The sequence below is a fragment of the Leptonotus elevatus genome, chromosome 1, assembly GCF_054856555.1.
Source record: "Leptonotus elevatus isolate MCC_2025b chromosome 1, RoL_Lele_1.0, whole genome shotgun sequence".
Classification (NCBI taxonomy): domain Eukaryota; kingdom Metazoa; phylum Chordata; class Actinopteri; order Syngnathiformes; family Syngnathidae; genus Leptonotus; species Leptonotus elevatus.
The window spans coordinates 17,545,357-17,567,760 of record NC_141239.1 but is presented as its reverse complement, the minus strand read 5'-3'; the positions used below and the strand labels follow the sequence as shown (position 1 = coordinate 17,567,760).

General features: G+C 38.5%; 2 protein-coding genes and 1 long non-coding RNA gene across 3 annotated transcripts; 2 read left to right on the top strand and 1 right to left on the bottom strand.

Annotated features, from left to right (window-relative positions):
• Positions 1-1,002: 1,002 nt before the first annotated feature.
• LOC147181133 (uncharacterized) lies at positions 1,003-2,667 on the bottom strand. Its single transcript, XR_015095421.1, has 3 exons — positions 2,297-2,667; positions 1,858-1,976; positions 1,003-1,436 (listed from the first exon to the last, which is right to left on the bottom strand). It is a non-coding gene; the product is annotated as an uncharacterized LOC147181133 (long non-coding RNA).
• Positions 1,804-13,480, top strand: ddr2b (discoidin domain receptor tyrosine kinase 2b). The gene is made up of 16 exons (XM_086079121.1): positions 1,804-2,006; positions 2,849-2,951; positions 3,045-3,282; positions 4,658-4,805; positions 4,969-5,071; positions 6,923-7,106; positions 7,199-7,439; positions 7,576-7,641; positions 7,957-8,093; positions 8,185-8,392; positions 9,894-10,114; positions 10,204-10,331; positions 10,816-11,034; positions 12,367-12,601; positions 12,673-12,822; positions 12,929-13,480. Exons 1-16 carry the CDS (start codon positions 1,874-1,876, stop codon positions 13,061-13,063), a joined length of 2,649 nt encoding a protein of 882 aa, XP_085935247.1. The 5' UTR covers positions 1,804-1,873; the 3' UTR covers positions 13,064-13,480.
• A 633-nt stretch (positions 13,481-14,113) lies between these two features.
• LOC147181131 (3-keto-steroid reductase/17-beta-hydroxysteroid dehydrogenase 7-like) lies at positions 14,114-22,245 on the top strand. Its single transcript, XM_086079148.1, has 9 exons — positions 14,114-14,254; positions 15,960-16,163; positions 16,240-16,332; positions 16,409-16,523; positions 17,957-18,151; positions 18,252-18,356; positions 18,433-18,489; positions 18,568-18,666; positions 20,961-22,245. Exons 1-9 carry the CDS (start codon positions 14,220-14,222, stop codon positions 21,087-21,089), a joined length of 1,032 nt encoding a protein of 343 aa, XP_085935274.1. The 5' UTR covers positions 14,114-14,219; the 3' UTR covers positions 21,090-22,245.
• Positions 22,246-22,404: the final 159 nt, after the last annotated feature.

Below are 22,404 nucleotides of genomic sequence, written 5' to 3'. Positions count from 1 at the left end.
ATTTACGGCATTAGAGGAACATTTTTCTTTTTAAGCGACATAGCTTAAAAACTTACGGCGATTTGGCACAGAGTTGGATTTGCACAAAATGCTCCACATTATGATCCAAAGAGGATATAGCTTCTTAATTCCCTGACTTTTTTGCAACTTGCTATATTAGATGGTCTAATGGAAATATTACAAACATGGAGCAGCATGTTACTGACAGCCCAAAAATAGTGTAGGCCCAATATTAAATGTGTGTAAGGGTAGGTTCGAAACTAAAGCGATATCAACAGAGGTCGCCCTTTCGAGTTGTTGTTTCTTTTATTGTGCTTACTAACTAAAATATGTTGGCTAAATCAACTATTTTCATGTGTATTGAGTTTTTCTCTTCAAATTTAAACATGAAAAGGATTTGAAATGTATTTGCACACAAATATTGGCTTTCTATTACAGGAAAATGGGCAACTGGCGACTGAGCGGTCCTTTGAATATTTTTTTGTTGATTTTTTTAGTTTTATTTTATTTTTATTTTCATTTTATTTCATCAACCCCATCAAAAAGAAAACATTCAATATATTTTATCGGGGAGAAATGGATGGTGGGTCCCGGAAAATAAACGGTAAATATCCTAAATATGAAGGGAAAAAAACTTTAATTAATAATAATAATAATAATAATAATAATAATCTGCAAATATGCAAACTGAGAATATGCATGGATCAACTGTAGTTTTAAGTTGCAATGTCACCATTCACCACTAGATGGCAGATTTTATTATTTTTTTATTTTTATATGGAATATGCAGAAGAAACTGTACTTCAATCATATTAAAATATTGAGTTAGTTAATTTTTGTGGATTTTTTTTTTTTTACAATATTAGTTCTTACACTTAATGTTTCTTAATTGTTCAGCAGTTTTGTGCCATCCTATAATGGTAATTTTATGCATGAGAGCCTCACCTGTGTACTGAGTAACCATTTTTCGATTTCCGAAAAAAAAATTCAGCCTCTAACACAGATTAACCAATATCTTGGTCAGAATGACTAATCACTAATATATATTGTTTGAAAACACTTAGAGTGGTTGTTTTAACCAAAGGATCTGTCGGACACATAACTACCAGCTAGATTGGTCAAATGTAACTCTTTTTTGGGGTTAATTTGACCAATCTGTTTTTAGAGTGTATTTTCCATAAAATGCACTGGGTGAAGAGTGGCACCGTGGCAGGCACAGCTCTCTACCTCTGCAGGCCATAATTTCCACCATTTGTGAATCAGGTGGCATTCTGGGAGGTTGGCCTCCCCCTCAAAACCCCAAAGTGTGTTATTTTCTCAATTTCTTTCCACCAGCCTCCGTTTCCTCTCCCTCTCTCTCTTCTTTCCACTCCCATAAAGTCCAGAAGAGTCCAGCGAGTAGAAGATGAGGACTATTCGCTGAGATTGAAGACTTCCTAACAGCAAAGACATACACAAGTAAGTCAAAATCATCATTTGTCGATCATTATTGATTATTATTATTATTATTATTATTGACTGATTTTTAAAGTTGATGTTGGCTTGCATCTTTGCATTGAGACGATTTGTGTGTACTGAATTACATCATGCAGGAAGACACATGAGAGGAAGTACACACACAGGAGGCCAGATCAGACAATCATTGCATTGGAATATTTTATCATATTTTTTGTTTCTCTTCGGTGTATTAAGCCACTAATAACTCTTATGCATATTGGCTTCAAGTTTGAGACATCAGATGAGCATACAAAGAGGATAATGTGTGTTTATGCATCTACAATGAAACCTTATTTTTGGAAGGATTATAAAAATAAAAACAACAACAACAGTAATATATCCTAAAAGAACAAGACTGACTGTTGTGTTTGCATGGATGTTCTCCACATTCTGGGTCGGTGCACGTGCAGCTCCTTGCGAAGCAACGAAGGTTATGGGAGCGAAAGAGGCAGCACGCCATGTTGTCTTCATCCTGCTGACTGCCGCAGTACGATGTCAAGTTAACCCAGGTAGATATTCATTTTATTCTGTGTTTTTCTTTATTTCAGTGACATTTGCAAGAGATACATTTCAGCAACAGAAGATGTTGACAAGTTGTAAAAGTACTAAGCTAGCTAACAATAAGCTAGCTAGCTTAGTACTTTTACTAAGCTAGCTAGCTTATGTGTACGTGATCAAAACCGCAGTGAGCTTAAAATAACATTTCTATATGGAGATATAATGGCAAGATGAATAAAGAAAGCAATATCAGGTGGGTGGGCCTAAAGCGCAGACTAGTGTGTGCGTGTGTGTGGTTTACCCGATGTAAGACAGCAAATACCGTCCGAACAGGCAGACCTTTCACAAGCGTTTTTTAGGCGTAGTCGTGGTGGGCAGCACACACAGCTACACACTCTCCCACTTTTGAATATTTTCACAGCATAAAGCGGATTCGTCCCGCTGCTCGAACAGAACAGACGTTTTAGCGGGAAAGGGAATCAATTGACAGCTTCCCTTAATTAGCAGGCAGGAACAGGTACAGAACGTCGTGGCTGTGACTTCGATGCAATTAGCGTTGAAATGAAAATCTTGACATTATAAAGTCAAACATGTGTCTCGCGTGGATGTGGTGGAGCTCTGGAAAAAGGAATGAACACTGAAGAGCAAGCCTCCTGAGACTGGCACGTACACAGTGACGCCTCTGTTCCGCTGTAGAGGCCTCGCAGGGCCGCAGGAAGGGGACTGGCAAAAAACACACACACACACACACACAACTCACCTCCACACTGCACTTGTAAATACACGGACTGTATACAAATCCATATGGTATGCGAATGTTTTCCTGTATCAAGGATGCCTTGTGTGTTTATAGAAATGTGCCGCTATCCTCTGGGTATGACTGGTGGGCAGATTCAGGATGAGGACATTTCTGCGTCCAGTCAGTGGTCTGAGTCAACTGCTGCAAAATTTGGGAGGCAGGTTATTGTTATTACTATTGATGCTTGTGGTCTGGAATCTTTGTTATTTGTCTTTCAAAATTTGTGCTCATCCTCTTAAACCCTGTCCAGGCTTGATTTTGACAACGGGGACGGAGATGGTGCCTGGTGCCCTGACGTTTTGTCCGAATCGGACGGCCTTAAAGAATATCTCCAGGTGGACCTACGCTCGCTGCATTTCATTACACTGGTGGGCACGCAAGGGCGCCACGCCGACGGCATGGGGAATGAATTTGCCCAGCGATACAGGATCAAGTACAGCCGCGACGGCAGCAATTGGGTGGGCTGGAGCGATCGAAAGGGGCGGCAGGTGAGCACCTCAGTGTCATCGCAGTTTTGCACGTACAGGACAGTGGTACCTAGATATTGTGTGGTTAACTAGTGTTCCCTCACTTATTTGTGGATTGGTTATTTTTGTTTACTTCATCTTATTACAGTTTTACCTCACTATTTTTGCTGCGTTTTTTTTTTTTTTACGAAAAATTCAACCATGAACATTGGAGCTCTACTACTCCGCCGTTTCTTGCGAGTGGGGAAAGGTAGACTGGTGGAAGGTGACATCATGCTCATCCCTGTGGACATTTAGTGTTAGCGTACGACACAATTGGGATGGAAACTGAAAAAAAACAAAAAAACAAGAGGCTAGCTTTGAGTACAGCCCAAATTCCAGTTCAGACTCCAAGAAAACTGAAAAAAAAAAGGAAAGAAGAAGAGTTTTTTCAAGCGCACGTACTGGCACGCGCTTGCAGTTACACTTTAGGCCAGAGGTGGCAGTCCCGAGTAAAAAAGTGACTCTCCAAAAAGTACCTTTAATCAAAACCAAGTTACCATGACTACGGTTCTCTATTTCCGTAGTTGCTTCTTCTTTGTCTTCGGAAGAAGAAGAATAGAAAAAAGAAGAAAAAGAAAAAGAAGAAGAAGACATCAACCAATGCATTTCAAAAAGATTAGCTGTGTTAGAATGTCCAAAAGAAAACAATGTAGTGCACTCAAAATTAGCCACAATGTACTTTAAAAAAATAAAGTGAACACTTTAAAAAAGTAGTGAACATCAATGGTCACACAACCAGTTGCTATAGACCACAATGCATTGCGAGTATGAAAAAAAAAAGGCGCGAGCAACAGCGGAAGCGCATGAACCAAGGCGATACATTAACTGCAGAAATAATTTGTTTTAGTTGAAAATATGTACGAGAAAGGAAATAAAATACAGTTGTAAAACATTTTTTTGTCATAATAAATAGTCGGTGGTCACGTGATATGCGACAAGGAGGAAGTAGTGCGCTGGCTCTCCGAATCGCCAAACAGAATGAGGAAACTATATATTAGGCAATTATATAGCGCGGGCTGTAAAGTGAATGAGGATTTAGCCGTTAATAGTGACTTACTTGATTACATTTTAGCCTAGCTATATACAATACAAGATTTTACATTTTATGAATACTAAAACCACATTAAAAACTTCAATACATAGAGTCAAAAACAAGTCAAGAGGATCAGCTAAGAACCTATCTCACCAATTTACTGATAGAATATTTCAGAAACCTTGAAATGTTTCACCTGGAGAGATTTACGTTAGCAAACGTCAATAATGCCAAGAACGTAAACGTCAACATCCACCAAATAGAGGCAGCATTCATTTACACCTGTGTTGCGTTAAGTCTCATGTGCCTCTCCTCTACTAGGTCATTGAGGGCAACAGGAATGCGTACGATGTGGTGCTGAAGGATCTGGAGCCTCCAATTATCGCTCGCTATGTGCGCTTCATGCCGGTGACTGACCACTCTTTGATAGTGTGCATGAGAGTTGAGCTCTACGGCTGCGAATGGCTTGGTTAGTCAGAAGCTTCATTTATTTTATTTTTTTATTATTATTATTTAAAAAAATGAAAAAAAAAAATTTTTTAATGAAAAAAAAGAAGCTTCATTTATGAAACTCCCAGTGTTAGTTTGACATTTTGATGATTCAAATTTTCATATCTCTGTTTGGCTTTTAGACGGTCTGATGTCGTATAACAACCCAGAGGGACACCAAATGATCTACCGAGGTCTGGATGTCTACTTCAATGACTCAGTGTATGACGGAGCATCAGCTGAAAAGTGAGGACATTCTGCAATTGGTCCTAATGCGGAAAATTTTGAGCTACACTTCATAAGTAATATATTTACATATAAATGTAATATCCATTTCGATCAGCCAATGTAGGCCCCGCCCAAAACATGCAAACTCCACAGAAAGCACGCAAATTAACAAGTCACGTGACACCAGGGAGGATAAATGTCTAATTGCACAGTTTCACTCAAGGGTCTACTCACTTTTGTTGCAAATGATTTCGGCACAATATTTTCTGTGTGTTCAGTTATACTAGCTCAGGGGTCAGCCACCTTTACTAACAAAGAAGCCAAAAAAATCTGTCAGGAGTCGCAAAACATTTGAACATTGTGATGAGTGAAACAGTATGTTTGCTAGTCTAATTTACTGAGCCCAAGAGCTAACTAGAGTTGCACACAGAAGTATGCAGCATCCACTCTGAGATTCATTTTCATTTCATCTTCGTTTTTGGATTTTCAATCAAAAAAGGAAAAAAAAACGCTTTTTGGGTTATAATTTTTTCTATTTCATTTTTGATTTTTTTTTTTTACTTTTCTGCCTTTCTGTTAAATTTGCAAAATTTTTGGCAGTTTTATGGACATATGGTAGTTTGCTGCCTCCCTTCTTTTTTGGACATTTTATGGCAATTTTTTGTCATTTTTGTCTGCCTTTTTGGCTATCAATTTTCTGACATTTTTGGCAATTTTGTGGACATTTTATGGTAATTTTTTAGATTTCCTCTTTCGTTATTTGGACATTTTATGGTTACTTTTTGAATATTTTCTTTCCAGCCTTTTCTTAAATCAATTTACGGCCTTTAAAAAAAAAAGAAATTATACTTTTTTTTTTGTGGACATTTTATTCAAATTTTCACGATTTATTCTTTTGTTTTTGGACATTAGTTACTAGGGGTGTTAGAAAAAAATCGATTGGGCAATATATCGCGATATTACAGCGCGAAATTCTTGAATCGATTCAATATGCGGCCGAATCGATTTTTAAACAAAAAATTTTATGGGACTATTCAACAAAACGTCTTACTTAGGGTTAGGATTTACATATTAAGCATGGAAGAATGTTATATTAATGGAACATTAAGCCTTGATATTTTATTTATTCAAATCGAATCGTGACCTATGAATCGTGATGTGAATCGAATAGCCAGGTACTAGGCAATTCACACCCTTATTAGTTACTGTACTTTTAAAATGTTTTCTGCATTAAAAAAATTAATTTTCTGACCTTTTTTATGCAATTTTGTGTACATTTTAAGTTAATTTTCGGGAATTTCTTCTTTTGGTTTTTGGCAGTTCATAGCTACTTTTAACATTTTCTCTTCTGCCTTCTTTTATTAAATTCCCTGACATTTTTGGCAATTTCATGCACATTTTGTGGTAATTTTTTGCTTTTCCTCTTACTTTTTGGACATTTTATGGTCATTTTTAGGTTAAAAAAAAATCAAACAAAAAAATATGGGCTCTAAAAAAAAATTTATATTAAATTTTTTTAACCATAGGGTACGACTACGTGGGCTGGAGCAACAGGAGCTCCCCCAAAGGTTATATTAAAAAAAAAAAATTATCTAAATCATTAATTAATTTAAATAATATTTGATGTAAAAAAAATCTAAATAAATATGTTTTAAAAAAAAATACTCATAGATCCACAGGAGAGAGCCCCTGGTTGCAGACCCCCTGTACTAGCTTTGCACTGACTACATTATATTGTAGCAAAGTGTAATTTCTCAAGTTTTGGCCAATGAAAAGATATAATAAAATTTTTACAAAAATGTGAGGCATACTCTCCTTTAGTGAGATATATATATTTATGTATATTTTTCTCATCAATCTCCCTTCCAGATTGACAAAGGGTCTGGGCCAGCTGACCGATGGAACTTGGGGTCTGGATGATTTCCTCCACAGTCACATCTACGGCATGTGGCCAGGATACGACTATGTGGGCTGGAGCAACAGGAGCTCCCCCAAAGGTTACGTGGAAATGACTTTCGAGTTCGACCACATCCGAAACTTCACTTCCGTGAAGGTGACAACAAAATATAGTAAACAGAGTTTGAGAGGGAAAAAAACAACATCTGTAGCTGCTTTAGATTGAAATTTTCGATTTTTCGCCCACAGGTTCACTGTAATAACATGTTCAGTCGAGGGGTCCGGATGTTCAGACAGGCCACCTGTTATTTCCGGTCGAGCTCAAAGTGGGAATCTGACCCGGTGACCTTCAGGCCACCTGTCGACTACGTGAGCCAAAGTGCCCGTTTTGTCACCGTGCCCCTCGGGGACCGTACTGCCATCGCCATCAAATGCCGTTTTCACTTCGGTGACCTCTGGATGCTGTTCAGTGAAGTCGCCTTCCAGTCAGGTGCAACGGGACATTCAAGTCATCTTCCTTCCATAGATTGTTTCTGTCCATTCCTATTTCATTTTGGGGAGACTGTTTGGATGCGTGCTGTCTCGCTCCATCTTTATTTTCTCCCTTTGTCTTTCCCCACTGGCAGGCTCAGCGGTCTACAACACATCTTTGACTCCTCGGAAACATGGGCACCCAACCAACACGCTGCCAGGTTAGGTTTGGTTATTCTTCTAAAAGAAGGTCCAGCAGATCATTGCTGCTGCTGGATATACTGTCGTATGTGTGTTGAACCAGAAAACGCTGATCGATTATACATCTAGAGTTCATTGCTTAAGTAGAATTGGTGCAAAGCATCTCGATGTGATCTATAATGCTTCATTCTATTACAAGGGCAGCTAATTGCATAAAGCAGCTTAAACAGGTTAGCTTATTTTTCATTGTAAGCAGATAATGCCCCCTGCTGGTAGACTTTCAGATTGTTCAAGCATCAAAATGTAATTCAAGTCTCATTTGCTATCTAATTTAGGGGATGATCCAACTCACAAAGTGGATGACAGCAATACAAGGATCCTGATTGGCTGCTTGGTGGCAATTATCGCTATACTTTTGACCATCATAGTTATCATCTTGTGGCGGCAGGTGTGGCAAAAAATGCTTGAAAAGGTGCGAAACGTTCATTTGACTGCAATTATTTTCCATGTATGCAATATCCAATAATTACAAATGGTAGCTATTATGTGTTTGAATATTAAAGGCATCACGGCGAATTCTGGATGAGGAGCTCACAGCACGTCTTGCGGTTCAGACTCAGGCCTTTTCCTTCCAGCGCTCCTCTACGTCCTCCTCTCTCTCCACCTCCAACTCCACCTATGAGAGGATCTTCCCCCTTTGCGCCGACTACCAGGAGCCTTCCCGGCTCATCCGGAGATTGCCCGAGTTTGCGCATTTCACAGGACACCTGGGTGAGCTCATGTAGGGTTGCAAAGGAGCCAAAGATGTCAGTCGATTATTGGATAGTTGCCAGTGATTTTTAGAATAGTGAAGTTAAAGCTACTGAACGCAGAAAATTCGATTTTGAATCGTTACTGCCACCTGTTGATGAAAAATGAAACTGCACACACCCTTTTTTTTTTGGGCTAAGTGTTTTATTTATTTATTTCCTATTTTGAAACTTTTATTGAGACACTCAGAATATAGTTACGTTCAAGAACATATCTTCAAACTGCACACACCCTTCTTAACGTACACAATGTGCACATGACGTCACATCCACAGCCTGAAGGCGGGAATTTCGAACGTGAATCCAGTCTGAAAACTATTGGCCAGAGGCTAGCAGGAGTGACCAATTAGAAGATGTTTCTGTCATAAAAGGTCAAATAAAAAAAGCTATTGTAGAGATATTTTGGATGGGGAATTTTGAAAATATTCCAATTAGAAAGTTTACATGGGAATTATTAGGAATTGAGTGCAATTTAATAGAAAAATAGACTCTTAAAACTGCTGGTTCAAAAGTAAGGTGAAATACATAGCTAACCAATTTTTAAGAGTGTTACATTATTTGCACTTTAAATTTAATACACAAAAAAATTGCCCCAAAAAAAGCCTACTAGCTTCAACTCCTCAGCCCACCCAAATCCATTCTTCAATCTAATACGATGGGTTAAAATGATTGTAAAAATTTTTTTTAAAAAGTGTTCTTTAAAGTCAAGATTACACAATATAATTTCCTGAATTATATTTAGGTTCCCTGTTCGGAGCCAATTTTTTAAAGGGATATTCAGTGATCCCTAGCGCCGTCTAGTGGTCAAAGAATAGCATGAGAAGCACGCAGGAGCATTCACACTACGGTGGCTCAGAGAGATCACATTTCGCAAGCCTACCACCAATTCTTATTTTATGTGAGCAAACGAGCATCTCTGAGAGCGACGGCGACTTGTCAGCCGTTGAGAAATCCGGTGAGCGACGCCGAAAGACCGAGCGAGCCGGAATTAGCCGGAAGAGCTAACAAGAGTGGCTAGCGGAAGGAGCTAGTTAAATAAGAAGCTAGTAAAAGCTTGTGAGAGAAAAGCAGAAAGTCACAAGCGATGATGGTGATGACCACCTGCAGCTGTGGGAAGTAAGCTGCGGGTCCGACACTCGATCCAATAGCACCCGGGCTAACTACATTCGCAAAGTTGTCCTTTGGGCATCTGTAGCAGCTTGCATGCTATTGACATAAACAGCCGTGTTTTTTTTAATGAATGTTTGATTCACCACGAGATGGCGCTAGGGATCACTGAATGTCCCTTTAATTTCGCAAATGTATAGTTTACGTCTGCCCCCCTACTAAATTCCAATTAATTTGGATACATTCTTACAGCCAGATTGATCATTGTGATTCATTTGCAAACCTATAGTCACATAATCCATTCTAAAAAATCTTCTCCCACTGCAATGATCCCTTGCACGTGTCTTCCGCATTAGGACCGAGCAGCTCCTACAGGCCTCTTGCAGCCAGCGGTTCAGAAGGCGCCCCGCACTACGCCGAGGCGGACATTATCAACCTGCAGGAGTCAGGCAACAGCAGCCACTCCATCACGGCCGTCAACCTCAATATCTTTGCTGGCGTGGATCCGTCCATGAGAGAGTTCCCCAGAGACAAACTCACATTCAAAGTGAAACTGGGAGAGGGCCAGTTTGGCGAGGTGCATTTCGCTCTGTGCCTCTTTGTGTTTCGGATTGTCTGGAAATGCAGTGGCATTGAAAATGTTAAATGTGCGTGGGTTTTATTTAGGTGCACTTGTGCGAAGCAGAAAGCATGCAGGCTTTCTTAGATGACGACTCGTCCGGAGAAGGAACTAACCAAGCACCTCTACTCGTCGCTGTTAAAACACTGCGGGAAGATGCCAACAAGAATGCAAGGTAATTTGCCAGTTATCCTTGATTCAAAAAAGAGGTTACGGTACAGATCGTTTTGTAAAAAAAAAAAATAATAATAATAATAATAAAGAAACTATGATAAAAGTAGAAGCTGGTTTACTTGAGTAAAAACAAATACAAACTCTGAAATGTTCTTAAAGAAGCTCCCACTCGTCTAAACGTGGCATTGGAATGTGAATTAAGCGGCAACATCCACCCGTTTTAATGCATCTCACAGGGCGGCCATTTTTGCCACCTGACATCACAGTTTGTCTCCGGTAACGACCGATCCCGGCTCACCTGTGTCCTGAGCTCGGGCATGTGACATTCGCAAGCTGATCCGTGATTGGTTGTCATGAGCTGGTGGCTATTCAAACTGTTGCCGTCGTTCTTAATGCTCTTGGTTCTTGCTGACTCTCAACGTATTTGTGCTTCATTCAAGTCATAAATATTTATCCAATTTAGATTTCTCTGTGCCACACCTTAGGAATGATTTCCTCGAGGAGATCCGAATTATGTCTCGTCTGACCGACCCCAACATTGTCCGTCTGCTGGCCGTATGTGTGGACACAGATCCTCTGTGTATGATCACCGAGTACATGGAGAACGGAGACCTCAACCAGTTCCTCTGCGGCCTCAGACTAAAGGAGGTCGATGAGGACTGTGAGGCAGGAGAGGAGGAGAAAGAAGAGAAGAGTATGGTTAGGTAGGTTCAATATCCTTTCATGTTCATTTTATCGCCAAGACACTTGAGTGCTGTATCAGAAATTCCTTTTGATTGAAGTTGTAAGGTTTTAACATTAGATTGTATTGGTGTGAAATGTTTTGGATCAGACTGTTTTTGTAGTTTTCCCCAATCACCACTGGATAGGGAATATCACAATATGAAACTCACAATAGGGTAATTATCACAATATTGTGGGGATGTTGGCCATATAAACAAAAGCTCACAATATTGTAAAAAATAATAATAATAATGATTTTTTTTTAACTCATTCACTGCCATTGACGGCTATAGACGTCAAAAAAAAAATTGGACTATTTCTATTAGTTTTACCTTTTTTCTCCACTTTTGTTAACAAGAGTATGAAAACCTAGAAAAAATGTTTTATTGTATATTTAGAATAGATATAAAATGTGTGATTAATTAGGAGTTAACTCGTAAAGTCATGTGATTAATTACAATTTAAAAAAAAAATAAAAATGTAAACGGCTATACATGTCAAAAATTAATTTGGACTATTTCTATTAGTTTTACCTTTTTTCCCCACTTTTGTTAACAAGAGTATGAAAACCTAGAAAAAATGTTTTATTGTATATTTAGAACAGATATAAAATTTGTGATTAATCAGGAGTTAACTCGTAAAGTCATGTGATTAATTACAATTAAAAAATTTAATCGCCCGATGCCCTAATAAAAAAAGAAGATTATTAAAAATTAGGGGCATCAGACGATTAACATTTTTTATTGTAATTAATCGCATGAATTCAATAGTTAACTGACAATTCATCACACATTTTATATCTGTTCTAAATGTATAGGTTTTCATACTCTTGTTAACAAAAGTGGGAAAATAATAAAACTGACTAGAAATAGTTCAAAGGAATTTTTGACGTCTATAGCCGTCAATGGCAGTGAATGAGTTAAAGATCATAATGGGGGGGGGGGGAACAACACTGTGTTTTTGTACACAATAACAACAGTGACAAAAAAATGTATTTGGCCATGTCATGTCACACGTCATTGTCATGTGCTCTTATTGGCTCTGCAGCGTAAAGTATCATGGTCGATGTAGTTCACGATGCTGTGTTCAGCTGAAACGGGTGAAAAGTCATGTTTTTTGACTGCGATGTTGAAAAATATTTGCTGGTGTGACTGATTTATTTGAGTGATAACCGCCACAGTGGCCAAAACATTCCCAACTGCACTAATAAACTAACCACCAGAGGGTGCTAGAACTGCCTTTTTAAACACATGCTGATCATGGCAATTTTATGGTAATTTTAATATTGTTTCTTTCTGACCTTTGCTCTTTAGCTACAGCAAACTAATAGACATGGCCATGCAGATAGCCTCGGGTATGAAGTACTTGAACTCTCTCAACTTTGTCCATCGTGACCTGGCTACACGAAACTGTTTGGTGGGCAAGAACTACACCATAAAGATCGCAGATTTCGGCATGAGTCGCAACCTGTACCGCGGCGACTACTATCGGATCCAGGGCCGAGCTGTACTACCAATCCGCTGGATGTCTTGGGAAAGCATTCTACTGGTGAGTGGTCTGAGGGACGAGTGACTCAATCCAATTCAATATACAAATATGTCTGCGTATCGGATTTCCAGGGTAAATTCACCATGGCTAGCGACGTGTGGGCGTACGGGGTGACTTTGTGGGAGATTTTGACTCTTTGCAAGAAGCAGCCTTACGCCCACCTCTCTGATGAGCAGGTGATCGAAAACACAGGCGAGTTCTTCAGGGACCAAGGCAAACAAGTGAGCGTCACACATATTGTAGAATCTTTTTTATCCATACTTAAATGTCACAGATTGATCAGGTCTATTTGTATGTGATTTGTTTCATTTTTCCATTTTTTTTCAGGTCTACCTGCCCCAGCCACCTTGTTGTCCCGACGGTGTGTATAACGACCTGATGCTGAGATGCTGGAGGCGAAATGCCAATCAGAGGCCGAGCTTCCAGGACGTACACAGTCAGTTGGTGGAGCACCTGGCGTAACAGATACAGGGACATATCGTTTCTGTCTGCTTAGCATAGCCTGCCTGGTCAGAAAATGGTTCAGTATGAATGTTGAGTCACAATCAACCCCGCAAATGTTATCCAGTTGTTTTAAACTAGTTTGCGACAAAGGGATTGTATATATGGTAATAAATGTGCAGTGTACAACTGAAGATACCTTTTGTATACACTATTCTCATATTAAAATTACTCAATGTATTTATTATTTTGTACTGCCTATTTGGTGTCTATTTATAGGTTAGAGTTGTTATTATTGCTGTTTGAAACATATTTGGGCAGCTTTTATAATGTATTTCTATTTTCATAAACCATATATTCTGTATAACCCATGAATAATGTGTAAAAAAGTTTGGTTTTTTTAAAGGTAAGCATAGATTTTTCAACATTTGAATGTTGGCTTTATAATTCTAATATGACCCCGTGTTTGGAACACGTAGCAACGCACAATGTTTTGCGGGAATAAATGAAAGTATAAAAAGATTCATTTTCTCACAATAAAGGACACTCATCTCACACTTTGGGACATTTTGACCTGCTTAATCTACCGAATGACAGTAAAATAGTTGTTGTTAGTCTGTCTGCCTATTTCAACATTCATTTGATGTGGTTTTAGATTACAATGACTCAGAAAATACAGGTGAATTTTTATTTTGGAAATATATACAGTATATGATCTGTAAAGCATTGTTTGGTTAATTGTGGTAGTGCTCAGGCCTGGTTTGATTTTGAAGTAGCAATATGGACCCAACTGCGTCATTCATTTGCTCCACTAGAGGGCAACAAGAGATTAAACACTTCTACACAGAAAATTGAAAATTATTAATTTGGGGGGTAAAACCCCCTGCAAAGCTCATTATATTTGACAATAAAAATGGGGTTTCTCTTGTAAAGGAAGTCGGGAGGGTAAGAATGGCCAGCAAAAAGTCTCTTGTCTTTTGGCTCGCCGTAGTTCGAAACTGATTGGCCAGCTTGTCATACCACGTTATCGTCTCGTGCACGTGGATTGGTTGCTTTGTTTACACCGAACTCGAACCATGGGCCCATGGGGACTGTACCAACCCTCCCACGAAAGCGGTTACTGTCTCATTCATTATTAAACTGTTGTTAGTCTACCGGTGACAACCCGCAGTCAGACATGGAGAAAGTTGTTATTGTAACCGGCGCAAACAGGTAAGTTGATTGTACATGTTATTTCCATATCGAAGCGAAGTCATCGGGAATTTGTGATCAGTGTTCTCATTGGGGTGGCTCGAGTAAGCTTCTGTGAGTCTTCTAAAACATAAACATTTGTTTTGCGTAATAAAGTATGGAAACAGTATTGTATGGATAACCATTGATTTATTAATCATCATAAATCACAATGATCAAACATGAACAAAATGCAAATGTATGTACGTTTACATCATTTGTAGGTAGGTACGAAAAGCCTAGTGATCACGTTAGATATGTGGGCATTCCGCAACTGTCAGAGTCTGATCTAATGACAGAGAGGTTACTGCGGTAAAACTAGCCACCTCTTTTTTTACGGAGTCAAGCCAGCCACACTTAATTTCAAGTTCGCCCTTTCTGTTTGCCCATTTCTAGGATTTACAGTAGTAGGCGCAAAGGAACGCTGGCGCGGAGAACGACATCCGGTTTTCAAAATACAAGTTCGATTTTAAAAATAACATTTTACTAACAAGCAGTTTAAAAGGTTTTTATATATTTATGGAAAACAGTTTATTCAGTATAATACATCACTAATTCCGTTTCATTGGGTATGCACTATTTTGGGGTAAATAGGTTCCATGACCTTGTATTGAGCTATAATGCTGATATGTACAGTATTACGTTAATTTCCAAAAAAATCCAAATCAAAAGGTGTGCATCATCCAACATACATGCCACTACGATGCAGCACTGATTTGGGGTAAATAGGTCACATGACCTAGAAGTGATTGAGCAAAAATGCTAATTTTCTTTGAAATAAATTCATTAAAAATAAGAGGAGATCTAAAATGAAAAAATAAGAGGTGTTCAACATCCAGCAGACATGCCACTATGATGCAGCACTGATGTGTTTTGGACTTTGTCACCAATAAATGGTAAATGGTACTTCTTTTATATAGCGCGTTTCTAACTTAAAAGGCCTGACTGCTGGATGATGCACACCTTTTAATTTTTATTTTTAGGTCACATCTTATTTTAATGATTTTTTTTCCCAACAAAAAAATTGCATTTTTGCTCAATAGCTTCCAGGTCATGTGACCTATTGACCTCAAATCAGTGCTGCATCGTAGTGGCATGTCTGCTTGATGATGCACACCTTTTAATTTTTATTATTAGGTCTTCTCTTATTAGTAATAAACTTAATACTGTACATATCAACGTTCTAGCTCAATGCCAGGTAATGAAACCGATTTACCCCAAAAGAGTGCATAAACAATGAAACGTGAATTAGTGATGCATTATACTGAATAAACTGTTTTCCATTAAAAAAAATAATAATAATAATATTTTAAACTGCTTGTCAGTAATATTTGTTTTGAACTATGACTTTTATTTTGAAAACCGGATGTCGTTCTCCGTGCCCTTTGCGCATACTACCGTAAATCCTAGAAAAGGACAAACAGAAAGGGCAAACTTTAAATAAAGAGCGGCTGGCTTGACTCCGTAAAAAGAAGAGTTTTACCGCAGTGAGAGTTTGGTTATTGTTATTTTAATTAATGTTAGTCAATAACCAGTGGTTATTAAAGACGCTTGTATGTGTTGCCACGTCAAATCTAATTTCCCAGGATTTTCAAACTCGGTAGTGCTGGAAAAAAAGCAATGCCTGCCACAGTGCCACTGTCAACATCATTCTCTGCCATTCTTTGTTTGGTTCTTCATGTTGCAGCGGCATTGGTCTTGCCTTATGTGAAAGGCTTCTCACTGAGCACATCCAGCTCCGTTTGTGTCTGGCGTGCAGAAACATGCAGCGGGCCGAGGCTGCCCGCTCTGCCCTCTTGGCATCCCACGCCAGGGCCCATGTGGACTTGCTGCACCTCGACGTGGGCTCTGCGCAGTCAGTACTCGCTGCTGCCCGAGAACTCAAAGCCAGGTCGATACATTGACACATACTGCACCTCATTTGACACGTTTGATGGATTCATTTTAGATTATTTTTTTTTCTGCAGGTACAAAAGAATTGACTTTTTGTATCTAAATGCAGGAATAATGCCCAATCCACAAGTGGATATAAAAGCATTTTTCAAAGGTTTGTTCTCAAGGTAAATTCAGTTTGTTACTCATTTGTTAAAGCTAACAGCCGGCGCACTGGTGTAATGTGTACCCTCCCCTCAACAGAAACGTCGTCAACATGTTTGCGACAGCAGAGGGTCTTTTAACACAGCAGGACCGCATCAACTCTGATGGTCTGCAGGAAGTTTTCGCCACAAACCTGTTTGGTCATTTTCTCCTGGTAAACACCCAACCAAACTATCCAACCCTGCATTGGACTGTGCAGGTGCCACAAATATTGTGAACAGGGAGTACATTTTGAACCGAGTCACTAGATGTGGGGAGTATAAGATCAAACACAGATCGTTCCGTATCAAAGCACCTCTCTACCTTGTGAGAGGGACATCAACAACTAAAATGGTTGGAGTCAGATCTGCAGTAGTCCAAATGGTCCCTAGTCAGTCCATGGGATACAGTTTTTACTATTATATTTTTTGTTGGACCGCTTTGTGGATACTACACAACACTGACTTGTTATGGAGGACCAAAAATGGCAAAATAAATAAATAAAAAATGAAAATAAACCGGCTATACAAATTATAATTCAATAATTATATACAAATAGTAAATACAAATGGAAATAAAAACAAAAAAATATATATGTATATAAATATATACATAAATAAAAGTAAGAAAAAAAGTAAAAAATTTTAAATAAGTATAAAATACATGTGGAAATAAATACAAAAATAAGTATATATTATTATTATATATATATTATACGTGTGTATATATATATATATATTATTTATATTTATCTGATGTTGCATACGCTCTCAGCATAAAATGCACAAATATAAGAGCAAAACTGAAACTAGAGTTTTGATTATTGATGATTTAGATTGAGAGACCCCTCGTAGCAGGAATGACTTATTATTGTTCTTTTAGGATGGAGCGACTGGCAACATGAAATAGTGTTTCCTAAACTTTACGGAGCCAAAGCACACATTTTACATTACATTATAAAAACTAGGAGTGTGCCCAAAAATCGATTCTTATAAAAATCCAGATTCTCACTTAGTACGATTCGATTTTAAATGTCCCAAAATCGATTTTATTTTAAATATTTAATACTGTCTTCCCTTTGTTTGTGTGTGCCTTTATTGGGAGTTCATGTTGTACCCGATTTGGCCACTTAGGGGCAGTGTGGTTCCACGCGGTCTGCTACACTGTTAAGTTGTAGCCACATTAGAGAGTAGAAGGAAAAAGTCACGATCAGGTTATTCCAATAAAAGTTGTTTTTTTGCAGCGTGGAGCCGTTCTTTTGAGTGATAAAAGGGCCTCGAGTAGCGCACTAGTTAGCATTAGCGAGTCAGACTGGAGTAGATCATTACGATTCCTTGAACATCTTTAAATTGAAGCAAAAATCATTGTGAATCAAAAATCGTTCTTAATCGAAAATCGATTCTGAATCGAATCGCACACCCAAAAATCTGAATCGAATTGTGAGACATTCAAAGATTCCCACCCCTTTTATAAAAACCTCACGACACACCACCAAATATGTAGAGTGGAAACAAATCTATGACAATATGGTACAAACTGGACATTACTTGTACTTTTGCATTCTACTGCCTGCAGTCTTCAGTTTTAACACTCATCTTTGTGTGCAAGGTCAGAGAGCTGGAACCTCTGTTGTGTGAAGCGGGTCGCACGTCACGTGTCGTGTGGACCTCTTCAAGTAATGCTCGCCGCACTGCCTTCAGCATTGAGGACATCCAGCATAAAAATGGGACAGAGCCCTACAGCTCCTCCAAGTATGCCTCTGACATGCTCAGTGTTGCCCTCAACAGACACAAGAACAGCCAGGTTTGTTTTCGCACTTCAAATATGAAAGCTTTTTGAAATGTATAGCCGTTGGCCTCTGCAAGGATTTCCTGTGCGGAAACATTTTCTTTATTTTCCCCAGGGGCTTTTCTCCTCTGTGATATGTCCAGGGCTGGTGATGACCAATCTCACTTATGGCATCCTGCCTTCATTTTTCTGGACTTTCATCATGCCAATCATGTGGCTGGTGAGTGCCAGCTGATTTTTTTTTGCCGCTGTTGCCTTTTTCTGAAGCGTCGCCTGCTATTTTCTGTGTTGAGCAGATCAGGATCTTCACTAATACGTTTACCCTTACACCATATAACGGAGCGGCGTCACTGGTAAAGTCAAGTAACCCATCAAAAGGAATGCTAAATTGTAAGCTTCTTAAACGTAAAATTATTCTTCCACTTCCACAGCATTGGCTTTTCCTTCAAACACCAGAATCTCTGGACCCACGGGCAAAATATCACAGCTTAACATCAGGATTTGGAGCAAACTACACAGAGCCGCGGCAAGTAAGTATCTCAAAGACTATTTTATATATATATATATATTATTTGCAAGAGGCAATTTGAAAACGGTGCCAAAAATGATGCCTTCACAAATTGTCAAAGGGGAAGTCAACTCAAAACTATTCATTACAATTATAAAATGTTCTATGCGCCTTCACTAGCCGAAACACTGCATTCTGATTACAATTGTATTTCTGCGATATGAATTAAGTAGCAAAATCCACCTGTTTTTATCCATCTCAGGGGGCGGCCATTTTGCCCTTTGCTGTCGACTGACAGTGACATCACAGTTGCTCAGAGCTCAGGTGATGACCAATCACGGCTCGCTTGTTTTCTGAGTTTGGTCATGTGCAGAGGCGTAGCTTGCCAACTGGCAAGGCAGGTAATTGCTTGGGGCCCCCTTAGCCACTAGGGGCCCCCACAGGGCCAACAGATTTGACACAAACTGCATATCCTTCACATTAGCAGTGTATGTATTTATTTAAAAATAATGACCATGTCAGTGTTTCCCAGATTTGAAATCTACTTGGGTGGGTGGCCTCCTGCGGTGGGGATGGGAGGTGGGTTGGACGGGAGGTAGGTCTCAGTCCTCTTACAACGTCTCCTCTAGCCTCACGATCCACAAGTGAGTGACGGCGAACTAACGTTACATGCGGTATATCCTGTCGCAACACGTTTTTTTTTTCTTTTTAACTATATTTTTGATACATTTTCTTGAAAACTTCTTGGGTGGTGGCCAATTTACTTGGGTGGCCCGCCCAAGTATTAACATGGTGTGGGAAACACTGCATGTATAGTAAGACTTTTTCCTCTCTCTCAAAAAGACAATGTATATATAGTAAGGCTTTTATTATTTAAAAAAGTGACCATGAGGCGGGTTTTTTTAACGACAATGTTTATAGTAAGGCTTTTTTTTTTATGACTACTTGTAGTAAAGCTTCTTTTTTTTTTTAACATTACCTTTTACTAAGGCTTTTATTATTAATTAATTAATTAATAAATGAGCATGTATAGTAATGCTTTTATAATTATTTTTTTTATAATGTTGCCATGTACTGTTTTCTGGTTCGCAGTGACTTGATTGAAGCACAATTAATGGTGATTGTTTATTGAAGGTGCAGATGTGCAAAATTTAGAAATGAAACCATATGTATACAAGGGCTGCTGGGGCACCTGATCCCTTCTTGCTTGGGGCCCCTGGGGAATGTTGCTACGCCACTGGTCATGTGACATACACAAGCTGAGCCATTGTTGGCCGTTGCCTGAGCCCTGCGTAACTGTGATGTCATTTTCACTCGGTAGTAAATGGCAAAATGGCCGCCGCCTGAGATGGATAAAAACAGGTGGATTTTGCTGCTTAATATATTTCCACATACCCAATAATGATCAGAATTCCATGTTTAGACTAGTGGAGACGCAGAAAACATATTACTGTAAAGAATTTTGATCAGTTGTGATTGACACTGTCAGATTGCGTAACAAATGTGTTGAGAATTGTAGTGGTATGTAACTAGATGCTATGCTAAAATGCGATTTACATTGTCAATCAAACAGATTATTTTTTATTTGTTCAATAAGTGAGTTTACATAAACTCATTCACTGCCATTGACGGTTGTAGAGGTAAAAAAATTCATCTGAACTATTTTTATTAGTTTAACATTTTTTTCCACTTTTGTTAACAAGAGTATGAAAACCTAGGAATTTTTTTATTGTGTATTAAGAACAGATATAAAAAAAATATCAATTGTGAGTTAACTCGTGAAGTCATGCAATTAATTGCGATTAAAAAAAATATCGCCTGACGCTCTTAATTTTTAATAATCTTTTCTTTCTTTCTTTTTTTTTAAATCGCCTCAGGCGGTTACATTTTTTAATTGTAATTAATCGCATGACTTCAATAGTTAACTCACGATTAATCATAAATTTTATATCTGTTCTAAATGTACAATAATTTTTTTAATAGGTTTTCATACTCTTGTTAACAAAAAGTGGGAAAAAAATGTATCTAATAAAAATAGTTCAAATGAATTTTTGACGTCAATGGCAGTGAATGAGTTAATTAACTTTTCAATAGTAATAAAAAATATGTAAACTCACTACTGTTACAGTCACAATGCTAAAAACTAAACATTATCTTTGTAAAAGCAGAATTTCTTGTTGTATTGAATCTAATTAGAGCTGGCAAGTGTCCTTGTGATATTGCAAAGTGTCAAACGTTATGAACACCGCATAAACGTCCTCAAACGATGCTTTACGTACATTATACAGCATGTAACAATCCCATTTGTGTTGTCAGATGGACATTGACGACAATATGTGTGAGTTGCTTTACGAGAAACTACTTGAATTGGAGAAAGACATCAGGAGAAGACTCACTGGCCTAAATCAACTTGAGTGTAATGACATAAATGTGTGTCCTACGTAATGGAAGGGTTCGCGGAAAACACAAACTGTGCTATCGATTCATGCTTGTCTAGTTTTAAACAAGAGTAAATAATTGCACAGTTATACTTTTTCCACAATCATTAGCCTCATTTAGTCACAGATATTCAACAAACAAACCCAGTAAAAATGCACTCAGCCGGTGAATTGCTAATCTCGTCCCAGTCCACAATAGACGACAATGGTGTCATTAACGGAGCTGATGGCTAATTTTGTGGAATTAGCAAACTGCCTCAGTGCTGGTTAAACAGATCATTCTCGGCCTAAAACATTTTCGATACAATTTTCTCTTCGGACATTAAATCAAATTAAGAATGTGTGAAATTATTTTTTTTTACAATGGAGGATTTATTCAACCAGCATATTGTATACTTTTTTTCTTATGTGCATTTGAATGATATGCACCATACTTAATACTAATAAACCCTGTTACTCACCTAGTCAGCTGTTGTAGGCTGCAGCCCACCCATGACTCCAATGAGGACAGGTGTTCGAGAAAATAAATGGATGAATATTTGGCTGGTACGGACCTTATGAGAAAGAAAAAAAATCCGGGTATGTGACGACCAAAAGCTTATTATTGCTAGTCTGCTGTTGCTATTTTTGTAAGTGACATAGTCTAAAAAGCAATAAAGTATCCAGGAAGAGGCTGTGGATTTAGACATAAGTGAGAGGCATTAAATGTGACACTTTAGTGAACCAGAGTGGGTGAGCAAAGAAGAAGATCCCACGGAGGACAGACAGATGTGTTTCCACCAGCTGTTACTCACCATGTCCCTGCTGACCACTTAAGTGCTGCTTCTTTCTTTTTTTAACTCATGAATCCAACGTAATCTCAGGAACAGCTGCTACAGCATTTTCAAAGTGGAGGACTTATTTATTTATTTTTTGTATTGGGACCCCTTGCAAGTGGTTCTCAAACTGGGCTCCGGGGACACCCAGGTGTCTGCAAAATAAATCACCAAAATGATGTTGTATCATTTTAAAATAGTGCATTGAGTACCTCCATGTGGCGACTGACATGCCAATAGAACAAACATAAACCAATTACTCCTCCATTTGGCTTTGGGTGAATTAAAACCTCTGATACGATTGAAACTGTTATCCCTCTTCTATGAATAAAGATTTTTGAAAATATAGTCCCTTTTTTAATATACAACATAAAGGTCTCATTCAGAATAAAAGGTGCCGTTTTTCACGAGCCATATTGGTTTCCTTCAGAGGGTCATTATGACTGTGAACTCAAATAAATGTATGATTTACATGACATAAATTGATTAAGGACTAAATTAAAGGCC